The sequence below is a fragment of the Triticum dicoccoides genome, chromosome 4B (assembly GCF_002162155.2).
Source record: "Triticum dicoccoides isolate Atlit2015 ecotype Zavitan chromosome 4B, WEW_v2.0, whole genome shotgun sequence".
Taxonomy (NCBI): domain Eukaryota; kingdom Viridiplantae; phylum Streptophyta; class Magnoliopsida; order Poales; family Poaceae; genus Triticum; species Triticum dicoccoides.
In genome coordinates, this window is record NC_041387.1 from 525,198,471 (window position 1) to 525,222,055 (window position 23,585).

Consider the following 23,585-nt stretch of genomic DNA (forward strand, 5'->3'; position numbering starts at 1 on the left):
CACATGTTATTGATGATGCCACTTTTGCTATGCATGATACTTATGATGAAACTACTTCTGTGCGTGATACTACTTTACCATTAGGTGAATTTCTTGATGAACAAGTTGCTAGGGTTAGAGAGAATGAAATTATTGAAGATGCTATTATTGATGATAGTGATGATGAAAGTTATCCCCCTGATTATGAATTACCTATTGTTCTTGAGGGTTATGTTATGGATGAGGAAGCTGCTAGAGCTATCTTTGCTTGCAAAGATAGATATGATCTTAAGAAGTTATTAGCTACATGGAAGCAGCTATCTCTTAATGCTAGAAAGAAACCTGACCCCACTTTTGCTACTTCACCTATCTGTGTTACTGATAAGGATTATGAATTCTCTGTTGATCCTAAAATAATTACTTTGGTTGAATCTGATCCTTTTTATGGCTATGAATCTGAAACTGTTGTGGCACATCTTACCAAGTTGAATGATATAGCCACCCTGTTTACTAATGATGAGAAGTCTCGCTATTATTATATCCTTAAGATATTTCCATTCTCATTAAAGGGTGATGCTAAAACTTGGTTTAATTCTCTTGATCCTGGTTGTGTGCGTAGTCCCCAGGATATGATTTATTACTTCTCTGTTGAATATTTCCCTGCTCATAAGAAACAAGCTGCCTTGCGGGAAATATATAATTTTGTGCAAATCAAAGAAGAGAGTCTCCCACAAGCTTGGGGGGAGGCTTCTCCGATTACTTAATACTTTGCCTGATCACCCTCTTAAGAAAAATGAAATACTTGATATCTTTTATAATGGAGTAACCGATGCTTCCAAGGACTACTTGGATAGTTGTGCTGGTTGTGTTTTCAGGGAAAGAACAGTTGACCAAGCTGAATTACTATTGAATAATATGTTGACTAATGAAAATAATTGGACTCTTCCCGAGCCAATTGAGCCAATTCCTGAGGCAATTCCTGAGCCAATTGAGCCAACTCCTGAGCCTATTCCTAAACCAACTCCGACGAAGAGGGGAGTTCTATTTCTCAGTCCTGAAGATATGCAAGAGGCAAAGAAATCAATGAAATAAAAAGGTATTAAAGCTGAAGATGTTAAGAATTTACCACCTATTGAAGAATCATATGGTCTTAAATATGCCGCCTGTCGAAGAAACACATTGTCTTGATAACCCGACATAGGTAGTAAAGGTAAATTCTCTCTATAGATATGATAAAGTTGAAATCCCATCTACTAAATTTCATAGCCCATGCTTAGATGATTTTGATAACTTTATGGCTAGACAAGAAAGTTTTAATGCTTATGTTGGTAGATAATTAAAGAATAATGCTTTCGAGATAGGATGCTTGAGTGATTATATGGCTAGAGTTAAAGGTGAACTTAAACTCATTAACAAATATGCTTCTATGGTTACCACTCAAGCTGAGCAAGTACTTAAAGCTCAAAGTGATTTGCTCGAGGAATTAAATAATAAACATGACTTTGCTGTTAGAGTGGCTACTAGAACTGGTAGAATGACTCAAGAACCTTTGTATCCTGAAGGCCACCCTAAGAGAATCGAGCAAGATTCTCAGAGAAATAATTTAGAGGCACGTAGTTCATATAAAAAGAAGAAAAAGAAAAATGATAGGACTTTGCATGCTTCTAGTGAACCTGTTATAGACACACCTGAGAATCCCAATGATATTTCTATTTATGAAGCTGAAACACAATCAGGTGATGAACATGAACCTAGTGATAATGTTAATGATAATGTTCATGTTGATGCTCAACCTAGCAATAATAATGATGTAGAGATTGAACCTGCTATTGATCTTGATAACACACAATCAAAGAATCAACGTTATGATAAGAGAGATTTTGTTGCTAGGAAGCACGGTAAAGAAAGAGAACCATGGGTTCAGAAACCCATGCCCTTTCCTCCTAAACCATCTAAGACAAAGGATGATGAGGATTTTGAGCGCTTTGCTGAAATGATTAGACCTATTTTCTTACGTATGCGCTTAACTGATATGCTTAAGTTAAATCCTTATGCTAAGTACATGAAGGATATAATTACAAATAAAATAAAGATACCGGAAGCTGAAATTTCCACCATGCTTGCTAATTACACTTTTAAAGGTGGAATACCAAAGAAACTTGGAGACCCATGGGTACCAACTATACCATGCTCCATTAAAAGAAACTATGTTAAAACTGCTTTATGTGATCTTGGAGCCGGTGTTAGTGTGATGCCTCTCTCTTTATATCATAGACTTGAATTGAATAAGTTGACACCTACTGAAATATCTTTGAAAAAGGCTGATAAATCAACAGCTATACCTGTCAGTATTTGTGAGGATGTGCCTGTTGTGGTTGCAAATGTCACTATCTTAACGGACTTGGTTATTCTTGATATTCCTGAGGATGATAGTATGTCAATTATCCTTGGTAGGCCCTTTTTGAATACCGCAGAGGCTGTTATTGATTGCAACAAAGGCAATGTCACTTTTCATGTTAATGGTAATGAGCATACGGTACACTTTCCGAGGAAACAATCTCAAGTTCATAGCATCAATTCTATTGGAAAATTTCCAACTATCATTATTGGAGGTTTTGAATTTCCTCTTCCTATTCTCAAGAAAAAGTATGATATTCTTATTGTTGGGGATGTTCATATCCCTGTTGAGGTAACCTAGTGTTATTCGAAATTTCTCCGGTTCTGTGTTATTCGGAATGAGTTTGTTAACAAGACTTGATCAACCTTGTTAGTGCATTCATTTTGATGATCATGAGATGGATGAAACTAGAAGGCACAACCTTCTGTACCCTCTTTTTATTTTCTGTTATTTAGAATAAATAAAGCAAAAATAGTATTATCTGTCTATTTTCTGAATTAGCCGTGCAATAAAAAAATATCCCAAAAATAAAAGTGCTCCAAATGCCCTGCAAATTTAGTATGATTTTTTATGGAATATTTGAGGATTTTAGGCACTGAGAACACTGCAGGGGAGCAAGCACCTGGCCACGAGGGTGGAGGGCGCGCCCACACCCCTTGGGCGCGCCCCCATGTCTTGTGGGCCCATGCTGGCCCCCTCCACTTATTCCTGCACCCACACACTCCATATTCTTCCCAAAAAATTCCCCATCCAGCTCAAGCACGAGTTCTATCTCATTTTGCTGCGATTTTCGATCTCCCTGCTCAAAGCTCCATTCACAAAACTGCTTTGGGAGATTGTTGCTTGGTATGTGATTCCTCCATTGATCCAATTAGTTTTTGTTCTAGTGCTTTATTCATTGCAAATTTTTGCTGCATAGGTGACCCTGTTCTTGATCTTGCACGTCAAATTTATGAGGTCCAAGTAATTCTAATGCATGATATAGGCTATAGGCACTTGTAGGAGTAGTTGCAATCTTGTTTAGTTTTATTCACTTTTAGTTTGAAGTTACTAAAAATTTCAGAAATTTTCAGAAAATGATAAGGAGATTTTTGAGGGGCTCTTCTAGCTAAGGCTCCCAGGATAAACAAGCTAAAGAGAAGGAGAAGGCCAATTATAATCTTCCTTGCGTAGCGGAAGTATGTCCGTTTGAATGGCCCTGTGATAACTTCTTGAGAGAAGCCAGGATTTATGAAGACTTTATTCTTTGATTGAAATGCAGGCCTCACCTACTTACTCCACGACCGGATCGATCAGTATCTCTTACTCACCAATACTTTCGTGCAAAACTTTTATAACTATCCTAAGAATTCACCTCCTTCAGTTCATTTCATTTATATGATGAATTCAAGGAAATGTCTTTACGTAATTTTTGCGCGGTATGTAGAATACCCTTTGAGGGCAGATTAGATGAACCACATCATAAAGATGTGGATGGCTTTGTTAACACCATTACTGTAGGGGATCCAAAGAAGGGTTCCGATGCGAGAATCTCTAGCATACACTTTCCTGTTTTATGCTACTTTGCCTTATTTGCTAGTCGATGCTTAAAATAGTGGAAATTTTAGTGTTCCTGATATTATTATTCTATTCCATGCCTTGTTTGGTGATAATAGTTTTAGTATGGGTGCCGTTATTGCTAAACGGCTAAGCCTGAACCGTACAAAAGGGCCCATCTTTGGAGGTACCTATGTTGCACGTCTTGCTAAACATTTTGAGATACCTATTAGGTACCATGAGAAAGAGGAGAGAATATTGCCTCCTTACCTTTTAGATTACAGGAGCATGGTGGCACATGAGTTTATTGTTCACAATGATGATAAGATGCTCCTGTATAACTTGAGATTTAATAAGAAACACAATGAGATTATTATCCTGCCTGCGCCTCTGTTGTTTGATTTGACTGTAGTTAATTATCTTGTCTCGCCGGAAGCGGTGTATGCTCATCGAGGCCAAGCATCCACTCCAGAGCCTGAGCCAGAACCTCCACTGGACCCTTATCATTCAGCATCTTACCAGTGGGATCCGGAGGAGATGGCCAGCCAGTGGTACCCCGATGACACTCCTCAGTATACCGGGGAGAGTAGTCGTTATCCTTGGAAATAGACCAACTTAGGCCAAAAGCCTAAGCTTGGGGGAGTACGTATTTCTCACCGACTTTACATTCATGTTCACACACTATTCTAGTTGTCGGTGCTCATACTCTTTCATTGTATTGTCCATGCTAGTTTAATTTTCTTTTTTCTAGCTTTCTTCTTGTGTGTTTGATAAACCTTAAGAAAAACCAAAAAAATAGTTAGTTTACTTTCCACTTGTAGTAGTATTTAAAATGAAAACCCAAAAAGATTTCTCGTTCTTCTTCTTTATTGTTGGGAGCTTTCCCGTGTAAATAGTTTTATTTTTTTTCTTTTCTTTGGGGGTCGAGAGTAGAAGACCATATTGAAAATGTTGAAGTGGCTCTCATTTGCATGATTGTTTATTTAACTTAGATCCCATATTACTTTGTCTTCTCTCTTGAATTGAATGCTTGCAGATTGTAGCTTAGTCCAATGCACGTGCACTATTATTATTATACACATCGTTCGGCCATGCAGGTGAAAGGCAATAATGACGATATATGATGGACTGATTGAGATGAGAGAAGCTGGTATGAACTCAACCTCTTTTGTTTTTGTAAATATGATGAGTTCATCGTTCCTGATTCAGCCTATTATGAAGTAAACATATTTGCAATGACATTTAGAGATTATAGTTGCTTATGCCATGCTTAATTAGCTATGAGTTTATAATGGTTTTCCTCGCGTGCCAACATGCTATTAAAATGATTATGATGTGGTATGATGGGATGGTATCCTCCTTTGAATGAATTAAGTGACTCGACTTGGCACATGTTCACGCATGTAGTTGAAACAAATCAACGTAGCCTTCACGATACTTATGTTCATGGTGGATTATATCCTACTCATGCTTGTACTCGGTGTAAATTAATTTTAATGCATGTTCATGACTGTTGTTGCTCTCTCACTTGGTCGCTTCCCAGTCTTTTGCTAGCCTTCACCTGTACTAAGCGGGAATACTGCTTGTGCATCCAAACTCCATAAACCCCAAAGTTGTTCCATATGAGTCCACTATACCTTCCTATAGGCAGTATCTACCTGCCGTTCCAAGTAAATTTGTATGTGCCAAACTCCAAACCTTGAAATGAAATTCTATTTTGTATGCTCGAGCAGCTCATGTTTCAACTAGGGTTGTCTGTATCTTCCATGCTAGGTGGGTTATTCTCAAGAGGAGTGGACTCCGCTCCTCATTCACGAGAAAATGGCTAGTAACCGGGATGCCCAGTCCCATGATCAAAAAGATCAAAGCAAATCAATATAATTAAACAAAACTCCCCCAGGGCTGTTGTTAGTTGGAGGCACTCGTTGTTTCGAGCAAGCCATGGATTGATGCTTGTTGGTGGTGGGGGAGTATAAACTTTTACCATTCCGTTTGGGAACCGCCTATAATGTATGTAGTATGGAATATATCGCCGTCTCATATTTGTTGCGTTGACAGTGAAAGTATGCCGCTCAAAATGTTATTCATCTCTATTTTAAAAATCGAGCTCTAGCACCTCTACAAATCCCTGCTTCTCTCTGCGAAGGGCCTATCTATTTAATTTTATGTTGAGTCATCATCCCTCTTATTAAAAAGCACCCACTGGAGAGCACACTGTCATTTGCATTCATTACTATTAGTTTATATTGGGTATGACTTGACTGGATCTCTTTTACCATGAATTACAATGTTTAGTCAGTCCTTGATCTTTAAAGGTGCTCTGCGTTTATGTTTTGCGGTCTTAGAAAGGGCTAGCGAGATACCATCTTGTTATATCATATTATGATTGTTTTGAGAAAGTGTTGTCATCCGAGTTTTATTATTATTGCTCGCTAACTGATTATGCCATTGATATGAGTAAATGTGAGACCTAAGTATTATTGTGAATATGGTTAGTTCATAATCTTTGTTGAAAACTTGAATGCTGGCTTTACATATTTACAACAACAAGAGCAAATAGAGTTTGTAAAAGTTTTTCTTTATCACTTTCAGTTTATCAACTGAATTGCTTGAGGACAAGCAAAGGTTTAAGCTTGAGGGAGTTGATACGTCTCCAATGTATCTACTTTTCCAAACACTTTTGCCCTTGTTTTGGACTCTAATTTGCATGATTTGAATGAAACTAACCCGGACTGACGCTGTTTTCAACAGAACTGCCATGATGTTGTTTATTGTTCAGAAAACAAAAGTTATCGGAATGACCTGAAAATCCACGGAGATAACTTTTGGAAAATATAAAAAATACTGGCGAAAGAATCAAGGCCAGGGGCCCACACCCTGTGCACGAGGGTGGGGGGCGCGCCCCCCTGTCTCGTGGGCCCCATGATGCTCCACCGGCCTCAACTCTAACTCTATATATTTTTTTCGCGGAGAAAAAATCAGAGAGAAAGTTTCATCGCTTTTTACGATATGGAGCCGCCGCCAAGCCCTAATCTCTCTCGGGAGGGCTGATCTAGAGTCCGTTCGGGGCTCCGAAGAGGGGGATTCGTCGCCATCGTCATAATCAACCATCCTCCCTCACCAATTTCATGATGCTCACTGCCATACGTGAGTAATTCCATCATAGGCTTGCTGGACGGTGATGGGTTGGATGAGATTTACCATGTAATCAAGTTAGTTTCGTTAGGGTTTGATCCCTAGTATGTTCTGAGATTGATGTTGCTATGACTTTGCTATGCTTAATGCTTGTCACTAGGGCCCGAGTGCCATGATTTCAGATCTGAACCTATTATGTTTTCATGAATATATGTGAGTTCTTGATCCTATCTTGCAAGTCTATAGTCACCTATTATGTGTTATGATCCGACAACCCCGAAGTGACAATAATCGGGATACTTCTCGGTGATGACCATAGTTTGAGGAGTTCATGTATTCACTATGTGCTAATGCTTTGTTCCGGTTCTCTATTAAAAAGGAGGCCTTAATATCCCTTAGTTTCCACTAGGACCCCGCTGCCACGGGAGGGTAGGACAAAAGATGTCATGCAAGTTCTTTTCCATAAGCACGTATGACTATATTTGAAATACATGCCTACATTACATTGATGAACTGGAGCTAGTTCTGTGTCACCCTATGTTATAGCTATTACACGAGGAATCACATCCGACATAATTATCCATCACTGATCCAATGCCTACGAGCTTTTCACATATTGTGCTTTGCTTATTTACTTTTCCGTTGCTGCTGTCACAATTACTACAAAATTGCTATCTTTACTTTTGCCACTGTTACCATTACTATCATACTACTTTGGTACTAAATACTTTGCTGCAGATACTAAGTTATCCAGGTGTGGTTGAATTGACAACTCAACTACTAATACTTAAGAATATTCTTTGGCTCCCCTTATGTCGAATCAATAAATTTGGGTTGAATACTCTACCCTTGAAAGCTGTTGCGATCCCCTACACTTGTGGGTTATCAGTAGTAACTTGATCTGAAGTGTGATGATCATTATCATTAGCTTCCTCACTAATTGGTGTAGGGATCGCAGGAACTGATTTCTGTGATGAACTACTTTCCAATAAGGGAGCAGGTACAGTTACCTTATCAAGTTCTACTTTCCTCCCACTCACTTCTTTTGAGAGAAACTCCTTTTCTAGAAAGGATACATTCTTAGAAACAAATATTTTGCTTTCGGATCTGTGATAGAAGGTGTACCCAATAGTTTCCTTTGGGTATCCTATGAAGGCACACTTCTTCCATTTGGGTTCGAGCTTATCAGGTTGAAACTTTTCACATAAGCATCGCGACCCAAACTTTAAGAAACGACAACTTTGGTTTCGTGCCAAACCATAGTTCATAAGGCGTCGTCTCAACAGATTTTGATGGTGCCCTATTTAAAGTGAATGCAGCTGTCTCTAATGCATAACCCCAAAACGATAGTGGTAAAACGGTAAGATACATCATAGATTGCACCATATCCAATAAAGTGCGGTTACGATGTTCGGACACACCATTACTCTGTGGTGTTCCATGTGGCATGAGCTGTGAAACTATTCCAATTGTTTTATATGAAGGCCAAACTCGTAACTCAAATATTTTCCTCCATGATCAGATCATAGAAACTTTATTTTCTTGTTACGATGATTCTCCACTTCACTCTGAAATTCTTTGAACTTTTTCAAATGTTTCAGACTTGTGCTTCATTAAGTAGATATACTCATATCTGCTCAAATCATCTGTGAAGGTCAGAAAATAACGATACCCGCCACGAGCATCAACACTCATTGGACTGCATACATCGGTATGTATTATTTGCAACAAGTCAGTAGCTCGTTCCATTGTTCCGGAGAATGGAGTTGTAGTCATCTTGCCCAAAAGGCACGGTTTGCAAGCATCAAATGATTCATAACCAAATGATTCAAAAAATTCCATCTTTATGGAGTTTCTTCATGTGCTTTACACTGATATGACCCAAACGACAGTGCCACAAATAAGTTGCACTATCATTATCAATTTTGCATCTTTTGGCATCAATATTATGAATATGTGTATCACTAGGATCGAGATTCAACAAACTATTTTCATTGGGTGTATGACCATCGAAGGTTTTATTCATGTAAATAGAACAACAATTATTCTCTGACTTTAAATGAATAACTATATTGCAATAAACATGATCAAATCATATTCATGCTCAACGCAAAGGCCAAATAACATTTATTTAGGTTCAACACTAATCTCGAAAGTGTAGGGAGAGTGTGATGATGATCATATCAATCTTGGAACTACTTCCAACACACATCGTCACTTCACCCTCAACTAGTCTCTGTTTATTCTGTAACTCCTGTTTCGAGTTACTAATTTTTTTAGCAACCGAAGAAGTATCAAATACTCAGGGGCTACTATAAACACTAGTAAAGTACACATCAATAACCTGTATATCAAATATACCCTTGTTCACTTTTCCATCCTACTTATCCACCAAATATTCAGGGTATTTCCTCTTCCAGTGACCATTTCCTTTGCAGTAGAAGCACTCAGTTTCAGGCTTTGGTCCAGCTTTGGGCTTCTTCACGGAAGTGACAACTTGCTTGCCATTCTACATGAAGTTCCCTTTCTTTCCCTTTGCCATTTTCTTGAAACTAGTGGTCTTGTTAATCATCAACACTTGATGCTTTTTCTTGATTTCTACCTTCATCGATTGTCATCATGAAAAGCTCGGGAATCGTTTTCATCATCCCTTGCATAATATAGTTCATCACGAAGTTCTACTAACTTGGTGATGGTGACTAGAGAACTCTGTCAATCACTATCTTATCTAGAAGATTAACCTCCACTTGATTCAAGCGATTGTAGTACCCAGACAATCTGAGCACATGCTCACTGCTTGAGCTATTCTCCTCCATCTTTTAGCTATAGAACTTGTTGGAGACTTCATATCTCTCAACTCGGGTATTTACTTGAAATATTAACTTCAACTCCTAGAACATCTCATATGGTCCATGATGTTCAAAACGTCTTTGAAGTCCCGATTCTAAGCCGTTAAGCATGGTGCACTAAACTATCAAGTAGTTATCATATTGAGCTAGCCAAACATTCATAACGTCTACATCTGCTCTTGCAATAGGTCTGTCACCTAGCGGTGCATCAAGGACATAATTATTCTATGCAGCAATGAGGATAAACCTCAGATCACTGACCTAGTCCGCATCATTGCTACTATTATATTTCAACTTAGTTTTCTCTAGGAACATATCAAAAATAATAATAAATGGGGAGCAACATCGCGAGCTATTGATCTACAACATTATTTGCAAAATACTATCAGGACTAAGTTCATGATAAATTAAAGTTCAGTTAATCATATTACTTAAGAACTCCCACTTAGATAGACATCCCTCTAATAATCTATGTAGGATCGAAAGTATGTCTAGAGGGGGGGTGATTAGACTACTTGACCAAATAAAAACTTATCCTTTTCCCAATTTTAGTTCTTGGCAGATTTTAACAATGATGGACAAGTCAAGCAATCTTAACACAATTCAAGCAAGCATGCAAAGAGTATATGAGCAGCGGAAAGTAAAGCATGCAACTTGCAAGAATGTAAAGGGAAGGGTTTGGAGAGTGCAAATGCAATAGGAGTCACGGATGTTTTTGTCGTGTTTTCCGATAGGTGGTGCTATCGTACATCCACGTTGATGGAGACTTCAACCCACGAAGGGTAACGGCTGCACGAGTCCACGGAGGGCTCCACCCATGAAGGGTCCACGAAGAAGCAACGTTGTCTATCCCACCATGGTCGTCGCCCATGAAGGACTTGCCTCACTAGGGGTAGATCTTCACAAAGTAGGCAATCTCCTTGCCCGTACAAACTCCTTGGTTCAACTCCACAATCTTATCGGAGGCTCCCAAGTGACACCTAGCCAATCTAGGAGACACCACTCTCCAAGAAGTAACAAATGGTGTGTTGATGATGAACTCCTTGCTCTTGTTCTTCAAATGATAGTCTCCCCAACACTCAACTCTCTCTCACAGGATTTGGATTTTGTGGAAAGAAGATTTGAGTGGAAAGCAACTTGGGGAAGGCTAGAGATCAAGATTCATATGGTAGGAATGGAATATCTTGGCCTCAACACAAGTGTAGGTGGTTCTCTCTCAGAAAATGTAAGTTGGAAGTGTAGGTTTGTTCTGATGGCTCTCTCGATGAATGAAGAGGAGGTGGAGGGGTATATATAGCCTCCACACAAAATCTAACCGTTACACACAACTTGCTAATCTCGGTGGGACCGAATTGAAAAACTTGATCGGACCGATTCAGCAAATCTAGTGACCGTTAGGATTTTTGGTGGGACCGACATGCAACTCGGTAGGACCGATATGGTTAGGGTTAGGGCATAACGTAATCTCGGTGAGACCGATTACACAAACTTGGTGGGACCGATTTTGGTAATAAGCTAACCTGAGAGTTGGTCAGGTAAACTCGGTGGGATCGATTCACTCATCTTGGTTGGACCAAAACGTTACGAAAGGGAAACAGAGAGTTTACATTGCAATCTCGGTGGGACCGATCGCTCATCTCGGTGGGACTAAAACGTTACGAAGGGAAACATAGAGATTACAATCCCATCTTGGTGAGACCGAGATCCCTATCGGTGAGACCGATTTGCCTAGGGTTTGTGGAAGTGGCTATGACATCTGAACTCGGTGGCGCCGGATAGAAAGAATCGGTGGGGCTGAGTTTGACTTTTGGTTTAGGTCATATTTGGATGTGAGAAAGTAGTTGAGGGCTTTTGAGCATATCACTAAGCACTTTGAGCAAGAACCTCATTAAGCAACACCTCATCCCTCCTTGATAGTATTGGCTTTTCCTATAGACTCAATGTGATCTTGGATCACTAAAATAGAAAATGCAGAGTCTTGAGCTTTGAGCTTGAGCCAATCCTTTTGTCCTTAGCATTTTGAGGGGTCGACTTTTCTCATCCATGCCATGCCAATCATTGAGCTTTCCTGAAATATTTATCTTGGGATAGCATTAGCTCAATGAGCTATATGTTGTTAGGAATTACCAAAACCACCTAGGGATAGTTGCACTTTCAATCTCCCCCTTTTGGGTAATTGATGACAACATATAGATCAAAGCTTCGATGAATGATAATAAGATTGAGAACATGAGAAGTATGTGAAAAACAACAGCTCCCCCTAAATTTGTGCATAGTTTAAGTTTTGCTTTGGACTGCAAATGCATAATGAGTTAGGATCATGGGATACTCTTCCATGTCACATACATCTTGGTGGAGCGCTCAAAATGATAATAATTAAATACATGCACTCATCACCAAGCAAAGTGAATGATCATATGAGGATATAAGAGATAATATCATCCAATCAAGCAATAATGTAGCATAGCATATGATCAAACACATGATCATCCAAGTATCATACAAAAGTATAGAGTATCTCAAACAAGCAAATAACAAAGTTCAACCACCAAAAACAAGAGAGAACAAAAGCAACACTCTCTCTTGAAGCCTATGATCTATACATTTTCTCCCCCTTTGGCAACAAGTTAGCAAAAAGTTCATAAAAAATGCATAGTGCTAAATTGACTCTCAGGCTTGGTCTTGATGTGGTGGTGTAGAAATGACTCCAAGGACGAAGGCATCAGTTGAGGTTGATGGAGCTGGTGGAGTGGCTACTAGAGCTGGTGGCACTGAAGTTGTTGCTGGTGCAGATGAAGTTGCTCTGGTGTCTGTCACTGGCACTGCAGCAGATCTCTGGCCTCTGGGCACTCTAGCAAATGCATCAGTGGTAGTCTTGCCCTTCTTCTCCTGCACTTCATCATGTAGTTTCTCAACAACTGACTGTATCTCAGTGACCTTCACATCTAAATCATAGAACTTCTGCTCCATGATTCTCTCCAAGCTCTCCTGGTTTTGTGTCGGGGTGGCCAAACCCTTCTTAATCCTTAGAGTGGAGACAATCAAGTAGCCAAGCTGAACTTGCTTGCTCTTCATAAAATACTGAGATGCCTCATCAATGGTTGGCATCTTTGCAACCTTCTCTATCCTTGCTTTCTCCTTCTTTTCTTGTGCTTGCACAGATGATGGTTCATTCTCATCCATCACTACAGTGTTGTTCTCAAAGTCTGGGTAGATGGGCAGGTTTTACTTGTCCAAGAGGTAAGTGCCAGTGCCCATCTTGGAGTTGATGAGCTCCTGAATCTGTGGGGCATACCGACAACTTCTCTTTTGGTCAGCAGCTGTCCTCTTGATAGTCTCAACAATTAAGCTCATGACTTTGAACTTCTGAGGCATATCAAATATGTGAAGCAAATCAATTACATGGCCTCTGATCATCTTGTGATCACCTGACTTTGGCAACCGAGTATGCCTGAGGATCCAATTGATTGTTGGCAAACCTGACAGAAGGTAATGTACTGATCCAAATTTGTGTGTCTCAACAGCAGCATCTGGGATCTCTCTATACATATGTGCCATGGAGTTGTGCTCCTTCTTCTTCTTGGCATAGACATCCAAGTCATCCTCATCCTCCTTAGGAGCATTGATCAATTTTGCCCATTCTTCAACTGATGATTGGTACCTCGTACCTTCAGACATCCAGACAATCCTTCCATCTGGGTAGAAGTGAGCTGTGGAGTAGAACTGCATAATAAGCTCATCATTCCACTTTGTGAGCTTCTGCCCAAGAAAGTCATCTACCCCACAAGACTTGAAGTTGTCATAAACTCCTGGATAATGCTCTTCATTTTTCCTGATGTACTCCCAGTCCACCCATCTCATATCACAGACTATTGGTTTCTTATCAAGCAGCACTGTCTCGTAGAAGTCCTATTGTTCCTTTGTATGGAACCTGTAGTCCACAGCAGTCCTTCTCCTGACAGCATAGAGATCTGTCAATATCCATTGTGTGAGTCTTGCATCCTTCCTGAGCTTCATGTCCTCAGCTACTGGATGATCATCATTGTGATCTGGAATTTTGGGCTTCAACTTCCTCAAGACATGTGACTCATCATCTTCTTCTTCAGCAGCAGCTTCAGGCACTGGGACCTTGTTCTTCTCTTCAGCAGGAATACTCCTGGTGTTCCTCTTGGGTGAAGCTACCTTGGGAGCTTCTTTGGGCTTTGATGGAGCAGCCCCTGATCTTATAGCATCTCCCATAAGCTTTTGAGCTTTAGGTGCTGGTGCAGCAACCTCTTCCTCTTCTTCCATCATAGAGGGTTTTCCAACTACTCTGGCCATAGTCTTCTTAGCTCTTTCTTTCGTTTCCTTTTTAGCCACTTCTTGCTCTTTGGGTTCAGATCTCATAGTCTCTTGAGTTGATCCTCTGACCTTCAACATAGATGTTCTCTTGGCTGGATTTTTCCTGTTCATGCCAGGCTTGGTGGCAGCAGCTGTGCCATATTATTTCTTCAGCACCTTCCTAGATGTGGCTTCATCCTCTTCTGCCACATAGTCCTCATCTTCAGAATATGAGGTTCTCTTCTTTCTGGCCCTTGTGGCAGCCTTTGGCAAGTTGCTGGGTGTGCTCCTGCTTCCCTCATCTGAGGTACTGTAGGGCCTAGTGCCCTCACTCAAATGAACTTGCTCTTCATCTCTGTTCTGGCTGTCACTCTGATCTGACATAGTGCAAACTCTGACAACAGACCCTGTAAATAGATATGGATGAGATAGAGGGGATGAGCATCACAAAGCACATAGGTTTTTTTCAAAAGAATGAGTTAAAAACTTAGTTTTAGTTATCCATAGGAAGCATTTCGGATCTACCGATTTGTAAACTCAGTGATACCGAAGCAGCTTTTGGAACCTAAACTAGTGAACTCAGTCACACCGAGTCATAGTTCGGTGGCACCGAGACTGCTAGAGTTTCACAAAGTCCTGAACTCGGTCACACCGATTTGCAATTCTCGGTCAGACCAAGAATCACATGTGCAATGGCCTAAACCAAATCGGTGGAACCGATTTTCACAACTCGGTTGGTCCGAGATGATTTCGACGGAAACCTAACCCTAAATTCTTAATCAAAACTAATCTATTCCAGTGGATAGGATGATCTCAACTATGGCAAGATACATGGCAAAACAATGTGCTAGGAATCGGAATGAGATTAGCACAAGGATCAAGTCCATACCCTAAGTTCGGCGGTGGACTTGCTACGGCGGCAACGGCGGAGACGATTTCCGTTGACGGTGGCGGAGACCAGCGGAGGGAGGCAGAGCAGGCTGAGTGTGGGCGAAGGGATTTGGAGAAATTTCGAAATTTTGACCCGGGGGTATATATAGCCTGACCCTGTTGGTGTGACCGAGTGGAACGACTCGGTGGCACCGAGATGCATAACTGCAAGCAGTTGCTGCAACTCGGTGTGACCGAAAGGTTCAAATCGGTTGCACCGAGATTGAAAACCTAGATCGACTTAGTGATCTCGGTATGACCGAAAAGGATGAATCGGTTGGACCAAAACGCACAAAGAAGTTTTGGAAGTTTAAGTCTATGTCGAATCGGGGACTCCGAGTGCTCCTCACACAGAGTGGTTCGAATCTAACTTGATCATACTTTGTGATGTAGCATGAATGGAGTTTGAGACAAGAATAGCATAGATAGCTAGAGAGGGTTCTTAGGCATTCTTGTCCATCCACTTGGCAAAAGGAAAAGAAGCCAAACAAGCAAAACTACAAGTAGATGTCCTTGAATGAGTAAAATAAGCAAACGCCATGCTCACACAATAAAATGGCAGATACAATATGTGACAAAGCATGCACAACCAATTCTAGCATCTATCAAGCAATTGGCGATGACTAGGTCATCTATATATGAGTATTTTGACTTAGGAGTCAAATGAGAACATTTGATCATAGGTCATACTCATCGTTTAAGCTCAAGTGGGGTTGCCACTTTTACATAATGCATTGATGTGTTCACATCATTAGAGTTGCTTTAGCTCAATTCTTAGAGTAAAGCTCCCCCTAGATGTGAGATCTCCCCTTAGGAGGGATGAACTAACCTTGGGTTTTGTCGATGATGACTTCATGTAGGTGTTGAAGATGTGGATGCTCAATGTCGATGTAGATCTTTTGGAGCAATCCATTGGAGTGAGTTGCACTTTCAATACCTACACGGGTTAGCCCCACAAGGAACAAACAAGGATATCCATAGACATAGAGTGATGCACACACAAGATGATGTCTATGAAAGCATTGGGTTACCTTGTCCCTTGTCTTACCAACAAGAGGGTTTGTGACTCCATGAACTAGTGCAAGATGTGGAAGTTGGTTGCACTTGTCCTCGCCAAAATGATAAGAGAGAAGTATGTTGGCGGAGTCACCCGCAAGAACTCTCTCTAGTTCTTCTTGTTCGAGATCCACACCATCTTGATGGGAATCCTTGGAGTTGTAGTCGTACTTGATGAAGTAGAACTTGATGTAGTCTCGGGAACCCACTTGACCAAGGCCTTAGGAGCTTCTTCAAATGCATCAATATCCTCTTGAAGCTTGTTCTTGCCTTTCTGCTTGTGGTCTTGTGGTCGAAGATCATCTTGTGCTTGTGTCCCTCTGAAAGAAGTAGGATCATACTTCTCTTGTTGAGGAACAAACTTCGTCTTGGGGTATTGATCTTCTTCCCACTCAACTCCATTGGCATTGAACTTTCGTTCAAAACCAACACCTTGGTTCTTCCGGTGCCTTCCTTGCTTGCGTACTATTTCCTCGAATTGCTTACTCCCGGCAAGGCTCTTGTAAACACCTTTCTCTATAATTCCCTTCAATAAGCTATTTTCTTGCTCAAGTGTAACTTGGCTAAGAGAATCATTAGTGGAATCAAGAGAACTACTAGAAGCAACAACATTGGATTTAGCATAATTATTGTTACTACTAGAGGAAGAATCCTTCTTGTTCTTGTTACTAGACTTGACTTGAGGCATGTAAGTAGATAAGAGTAAACGCTTGGCAATGTAAGAAGAACTTTTCTTGCGAAGATCATCATTGATTGCCTTTAAGAACTCATGCTCTTGCTCAAGGTTGAGCTTCTCAAAGCGTAACTTCTCATGAGTCCTTAAAAGTTCTCGATGATCTCCTAAGATAGTTTCATGAGCTAAGTTAAAAGTGTTTAGCTCTTTAGTTAGAAGCTCAATCTTCTCCTTATCATTGACATTCGTTTTATCTCGATTAGCATGATTAATTGACATTTCATCATAGTATTCATCACTAGAGTTGTCAACAAGTAAATCATCATCAACTAACAAGTCATCTTCATCACTATTGAAATCAACATACTCGGGGTGTAATACCTTAGGGCCTTTAGCCATGAAGCATCTTCCAAGTCCTTCATTTGGTGAATCAAATATGTCGTAGGAGTTGGTTGACACAAGTGCTAGACCGGCAACACCTTCATCTTGAGTATGTTCTGAGTCGGAGTGATAGCTTCTCTCGGAGTGATGTTCGGAGTCAGAGCCGGATACCCATTCACCAACATGAGCTTGATGTCTTCGTTTTGTGTAGCTCTTTGACGATTTGTCCTTCCTTTCCGAATGCTTGCTCCTTTGGGATGTTCTTCTTTCATAACGATTATCTCTACTCCTTCTATCTCTTGGTGGTGATTCTTCTCTTCTACTTCTTCTCTTAGGTGATTCTTCTCTTCTCTTGTAGGGAGCCGTACACTCATTGGAATAGTGTCCGGGTCTTCCACAATTGTAGCAATTTCGCTCTCGACTAGAAGATCTTTGTCATTGTAGGACCTTGACTTGGAGCTTCTTTCCTTGCATCTACTCTTGTAGAACTTGTTGAAGTTCTTCACCATTAGGCTCAATTCTTCATTGAAGGTTTGTTTCTCACTTGATGATGTGGGAGCTTCACATGAGGCTTTGTAAGCACCACTTGACTTGTTGTGGAGCTCCTCCTTATCCTTGAGTGACATCTCATGAGCAACAATTCTTCCAATGACCTCCGTTGGCTTGAGATTCTTGTAATTGGTCATCATTTGGATCAATGTGCACACGGTATCATATTTTCCATCCAAGGCTCTTAGGATCTTCTTGATGATGAATTTGTCGGTCATCTCTTCACTTCCTAAGCCGGCAATCTCATTTGTGATGAGAGCAAGCCTAGAGTACATTTTAGCGACCACCATCCTTCATCTTGAACTTGTCAAGTTGACTTTGAAGCACATCCAACTTGGATTCCTTGACGGAGTCCGTACCTTCGTGCATATCAATCAAAGTGTCCCAAATTTCCTTTGCATTCTCAAGACGGCTGATTTTGTTGAATTCTTCGGGGCACCATCCGTTGAAGAGGATATCACAAGCTTGAGCGTTGTATTGCAGCATCTTCAACTCTTCCACGCTAGCTTCACGGTTCGGTTCTCTCCAATCAAAGAATTCACCTTGCATGCCAATACACACAATAGCCCAAACGGCGGGGTTATGTCCAAGAATATGCATTTTCATCATATGCTTCCAACTAGCAAAATTAGTACCATCAAACTAAGCACCTCTACGGTGATAATTTCCCTCGCTAGACGCAATACTCTCCTAGGTTGTGAAACCAAGGCTATGATAACCAAAAGCTATGGAAATCAAAGCAATTGGAGACCAAAGCTCTGATACCACTTGTAGGATCGAAAGTATGTCTATAGGGGGGGGGTGATTAGACTACACTAGTAGAAAAAGGGTCAAACGTGAAGCACATTAGTGCCGGTTTGTATTTGAGCCGGCACAAGTGTATACATTAGTGCCGGTTCCAACGGCTAGCCGGGCCGCTCTCATTAGTACCGGTTCGTGGCTAACCTTTAGCACCAGTTCGTGCCACGAACCGGTACTAATGAGAGTGGTGGCAGGATGTTGTCAGTCTGGGCCCCCCTCCAGCACCTTTAGTACCGGTTCTTGGCATGAACCGGTACTAAAGGTCGTCCTACATAAACCCTTTGTCCACCCGAGCTCGCTCTGTTCTTCCCCTTTCCCCTCTCCTCTCTGTTCTTCCCCTCTTCCTCTCGAGCTCATCACACATTTTCCCCAAAATTTGTCAAGATTTAAAGGCCCCCATCCATTCAAATGATCACAAAGGTTAGCAACTTTGTCCTTTCATCTCTCATTGCTAGATTAGCTCTTGCAATGCTTTATATAGTTATTAATTTGTGATTTTAGTAATTTGGGAGGAAATATATATATATGTACTAGTATTTGATTTATATGCAATTTGAGGTTAAAATAACACTTAGTTTGCATATGTAGGTGTGGTTTACTTAGTGCCTTCTAAATCTCCGTCGTAACCACCGTCGATCACCCGGACCGTCCCGTCGCCGGCACCACCTTGAGGTGAGCCTCTTGTTCATGAAATTTTATATAAAAAATTGATGTTTGTGTGATTTGGATATATAGTTACTCGTATAATAATTATCTTACCCGTACGTTATTTGTTATACATAGTGCCATGGTTTTGATATCCGTCCCCGTCGGTCCTCGTCCTTGTTATGATTCGGATGTGGTATATTCTCTTTTAAAACTATTTGTTGCATTTCATGTTTATGACAAATTATGCCCATCAAGTTGACATAGATATTTTTATCTAGGAGGTATGTGAACCGGAAATTCCAACCGACCCTATTGTCGAGAGGTTAAATTTAGTTGAAAGAGAAAACGAGTACTTGAAAGAAAAATTGAAAAGAATTGAGGGGGAGAAGATGGAATTGGAATTGCATGTTGCCGATGTCATCGATGATCACAAGATCAAGAAGGAGAAAATGCGCTTGAAGATTAGAAAGATTAGAAAATATGCCATCGATAGTGAGGCTTGGTATCATTATGTTGTTGGATCAATTGTTACCTTAGTTGCGATCTTGATCGCATTTGTTGTTGCATTTAAATGCTTTAGCTAGAGAGTTATTTGTTTGTTGCATTTAAGTGTTGTATGAACTTTATGTATGAACTTGTATTAATTTGGTCTATTCGGTGTTGTGTAATGAAGATGAGCCGGCAATGGATGTACGATGACCGATGCTCTCCCCAGTTCGTTGAGGGCGTGCATACTTTTCTGCTTGCGGCTGAGGCAAACAAGCGGACGGATGGTTTTATGCCTTGTCCATGTGCTGGCTGTAAGAATGGTCGCAATTACTCTACGTCAAGAACCATTCACGTCCACCTGTTTGAGTCCGGTTTCATGCCCCACTATAATGTTTGGACCAAGCACGGAGAAAGAGGACGACGACAGCTATCCTAGCCATGGGTTCCCTGAATACGATGATACAACAATGGGGGAAGAAGCTGAGCCGGTAATGCGGGAAGAAGCTGAGCTGGCAATGCGGGAAGAAGCTGAAGAAGAGGCATCAGATGAGCCCGTTGATGATCTAGGTCGGGCCATTGCCGATGCAAAGAGAAACTGCACAAGTGATTTGGAGAAGAAGAAGTTGCAGCGCATGTTAGAGGATCACAAAAAATTGTTGTACCCGCATTGCGTAGGTGACAAGAAAAAGTTGGGCACCACACTGGAATTGCTGCAATGGAAGGCAGAGAATGGTGTATCTGACAAGGGATTTGGAAAGTTGCTGGTAATGATAAAGGATATGCTTCCAAAGGACAATGAATTGCCCGAGAGTACGTACGAAGCAAACAAGGCTATCTGCCCTCTAGGGTTAGAGGTGCAGAAGATACATGCATGCCCTAATGATTGCATCCTCTACCGCGGTGAGTACAAGGATTTGAACGCTTGCCCGGTATGTGGTGCATTGCACTATAAGATCAGCCGCGATGAGCATGGTGATGTCGAGGGCGAGCGCCCCAGGAAGAAGATTCCTGCCAAGGTGATGTGGTATTCTCCTATAATACCACGGTTGAAACGTTTGTTCCAAAACAAAGAGCATGCCAAGGCGATGCGATGGCACAGAGAAGACCGTAAGAAAGACGGAAAGTTGAGAGTACTCGCTGACGGGTCGCAGTGGAGAAAAATCGAAAGGAAGTACGGGAAGGAGTTTGCAGATGACGCAAGGAGCGTATGGTTTGGTCTAAGCGCAGATGGCATTAATCCTTTTGGGGAGCAGAGCAGCAACCATAGCACCTGGCCTGTGACTCTATGTTTGTATAACCTTCCTCCTTGGTTGTGCATGAAGCGGAAGTTCATTATGATGCTAGTGCTCATCCAAGGCCCTAAACAACCCGGCAACGACATTTATGTGTACCTAAGGCCATTAGTTGAAGAACTCTTACAACTGTGGAATGGAACAGGTGTACGTGCATGGGATGAGCACAAACAGGAAGAATTTGACCTAAAGGCATTGCTGTTCGTGACCATCAATGATTGGCCTGCTCTCAGTAACCTTTCAGGACAGACAAACAAGGGATACCACAGATGCATGCACTGTTTGGATGATACCGACAGTATATATTTGAATAGTTGTAAGAAGAGTGTGTACCTGGGACATCGTCGATTTCTTCCGAGCAGGCATCCCGTAAGAAAGAAAGGCAAGCATTTCAAAGGTGAGGCGGATCACCGGACGAAGCCTCGCCACCGTACTGGCGCTGATGTACATGATATGGTCAAGGATTTGAAGGTGATATTTGGAAAGGGTCCTGGCGGACAACCTGTTCCAAAGGATGCTGATGGACGCGCAACCATGTGGAAGAAGAAATCTATATTTTGGGACCTGCCATATTGGAAAGACCTAGAGGTCCGCTCCGCAATTGACGTGATGCACGTGATGAAGAATCTTTGCGTGACCCTGCTTGGCTTCTTGGGCGTGTATGGGAAGACAAAAGATACACCTGAAGCACGGGAGGACCAGCAACGTATGCACGGAGAAGACGGCATACATCAGGGTCATGCAAGCTACACTCTTACCAAAGAAGAGAAGGAAATCTTCTTTGAATGCCTGCTCGGTATTAAGGTACCGTCTGGCTTCTCGTCGAATATAAAGGGAATAATAAACATGGCAGAGAAAAAGTTCCAGAACCTAAAGTCTCATGACTGCCACATGATTATGATGCAACTGCTTCCGGTTGCATTGAGGGGGCTTCTACCGGAAAACGTTCGATTAGCCATTGTGAAGCTATGTGCATTTCTCAATGCAATCTCTCAGAAGGTAATTGATCCAGAAATCATACCAAGGTTACAGAATGATTTGGTGCAATGTCTTGTCAGTTTCGAGTTGGTGTTCCCACCATCCTTCTTCAACATCATGACACACGTCCTAGTTCACCTGTGCGAAGAGATTAACGTTTTGGGTCCTGTATTTCTACACAATATGTTCCCCTTTGAGAGGTTCATGGGAGTCTTAAATAAATATGTTCATAACCGTGCTAGGCCAGAAGGAAGCATCTCCAAGGGCCATCAAAATGAGGAGGTCATTGAGTTTTGTATTGACTTTATTCCCGACCTTAAGCCGATTGGTATTCCTGAATGGCGGCATAAGGGCAGACTGGATGGAAAAGGCACGCTAGGAGGGGAACAAATAATACGTATGGACGGACATTCTCTCACTGAAGCACACTACACAGCTCTACAGAATTCCGCCTTGGTGGCTCCGTATATGGATGAACACAAGAATTTGCTACGCTCCAAACACCCGGAGCGGTCTGATGACTGGATTACACGTGAACAAACCAGGAGTTTCGCCAGCTGGTTGCAGACACGTACCATGCATGACACCTCTATTGAAGATGACCTGTACTTGCTGTCCCAGTTACCATCTTCGAATATAATGACTTTCAAAGGGTACGAGATAAATGGTAATACATTTTACACGATCGCCCAAGATAAGAAGAGCACCAACCAAAACAGTGGTGTCCGCTTTGATGCAGAAACCAAGACGGGAAAGGAAACATATTATGGTTATATACAGGACATATGGGAACTTGATTATCGACGTGGTTTAAAGGTCCCTTTGTTTCGGTGCAAATGGGTCAATATGACACGAGGCGGGGTAACGGAAGACCCGCAGTACGGAATGACAACAGTGGATCTCAATAATCTTGCGTATGCAGACGAACCATTCGTCCTAGCCAATGATGTGGCACAGGTTTTCTATGTGAAGGACATGTCTACCAAGCCAAGAAAAAGAAAAGATAAGGAAGCGAATGCATCGTACGATGAGCCAAAGCGGCACATAGTTCTTTCTGGGAAGAGAAACATCGTGGGAGTGGATGACAAGACAGACAAGTCAGAAGATTATGAAAAGTTTGATGAAATTGCTCCATTCACAGTGAATATTGACCCGAGCATCCCGTTAAATGATGAAGATTTCCCATGGTTACGACGCAAAGGGACACACGCGAAGAAAAAGTTTCACACACAAAGATCTGGGATGTGATCGACTTCACTAGCTATCATCACTTTCTTCTGTGTTTCGCACCGAGAGGGGAATCTCTGTAATAGTTAGGGTAGTTATGTGTTTTGGCATTTGAAACGCGAAGAAATTTTATGTGCAAACAAATTCACACTAATTTCAAATAATTCAAAATTTAAACTATTCAAATTTGAAAACTACGGGCACTAACAGAAAAAATAGCAGAAAAGAAAGAAAAACTATAGCTGAAAAGAAAAAAACTATATAAAAAAACTACTCAAAAATAAATAGAAGAAAATAAATATAGCAGAAAAGAAAAAACTACTCAGAAATAAATAGAAGAAAAA

At 41.2% G+C, this 23,585-nt stretch overlaps 1 protein-coding gene across 1 annotated transcript; it reads left to right on the forward strand.

The window, feature by feature from the left end:
- Nucleotides 1–19,928: 19,928 nt before the first annotated feature.
- On the forward strand, nt 19,929–23,232 carry LOC119294418 (the record flags this gene model as incomplete). The annotated part of the gene is made up of 5 exons (XM_037572589.1): nt 19,929–20,173; nt 20,211–20,998; nt 21,101–21,628; nt 21,755–22,511; nt 22,638–23,232. Coding segments are annotated over exons 1-5 (2,913 nt in total), but the record flags the coding sequence as incomplete, so codon positions are not given.
- Between the last annotated feature and the right edge of the window lie 353 nt (nt 23,233–23,585).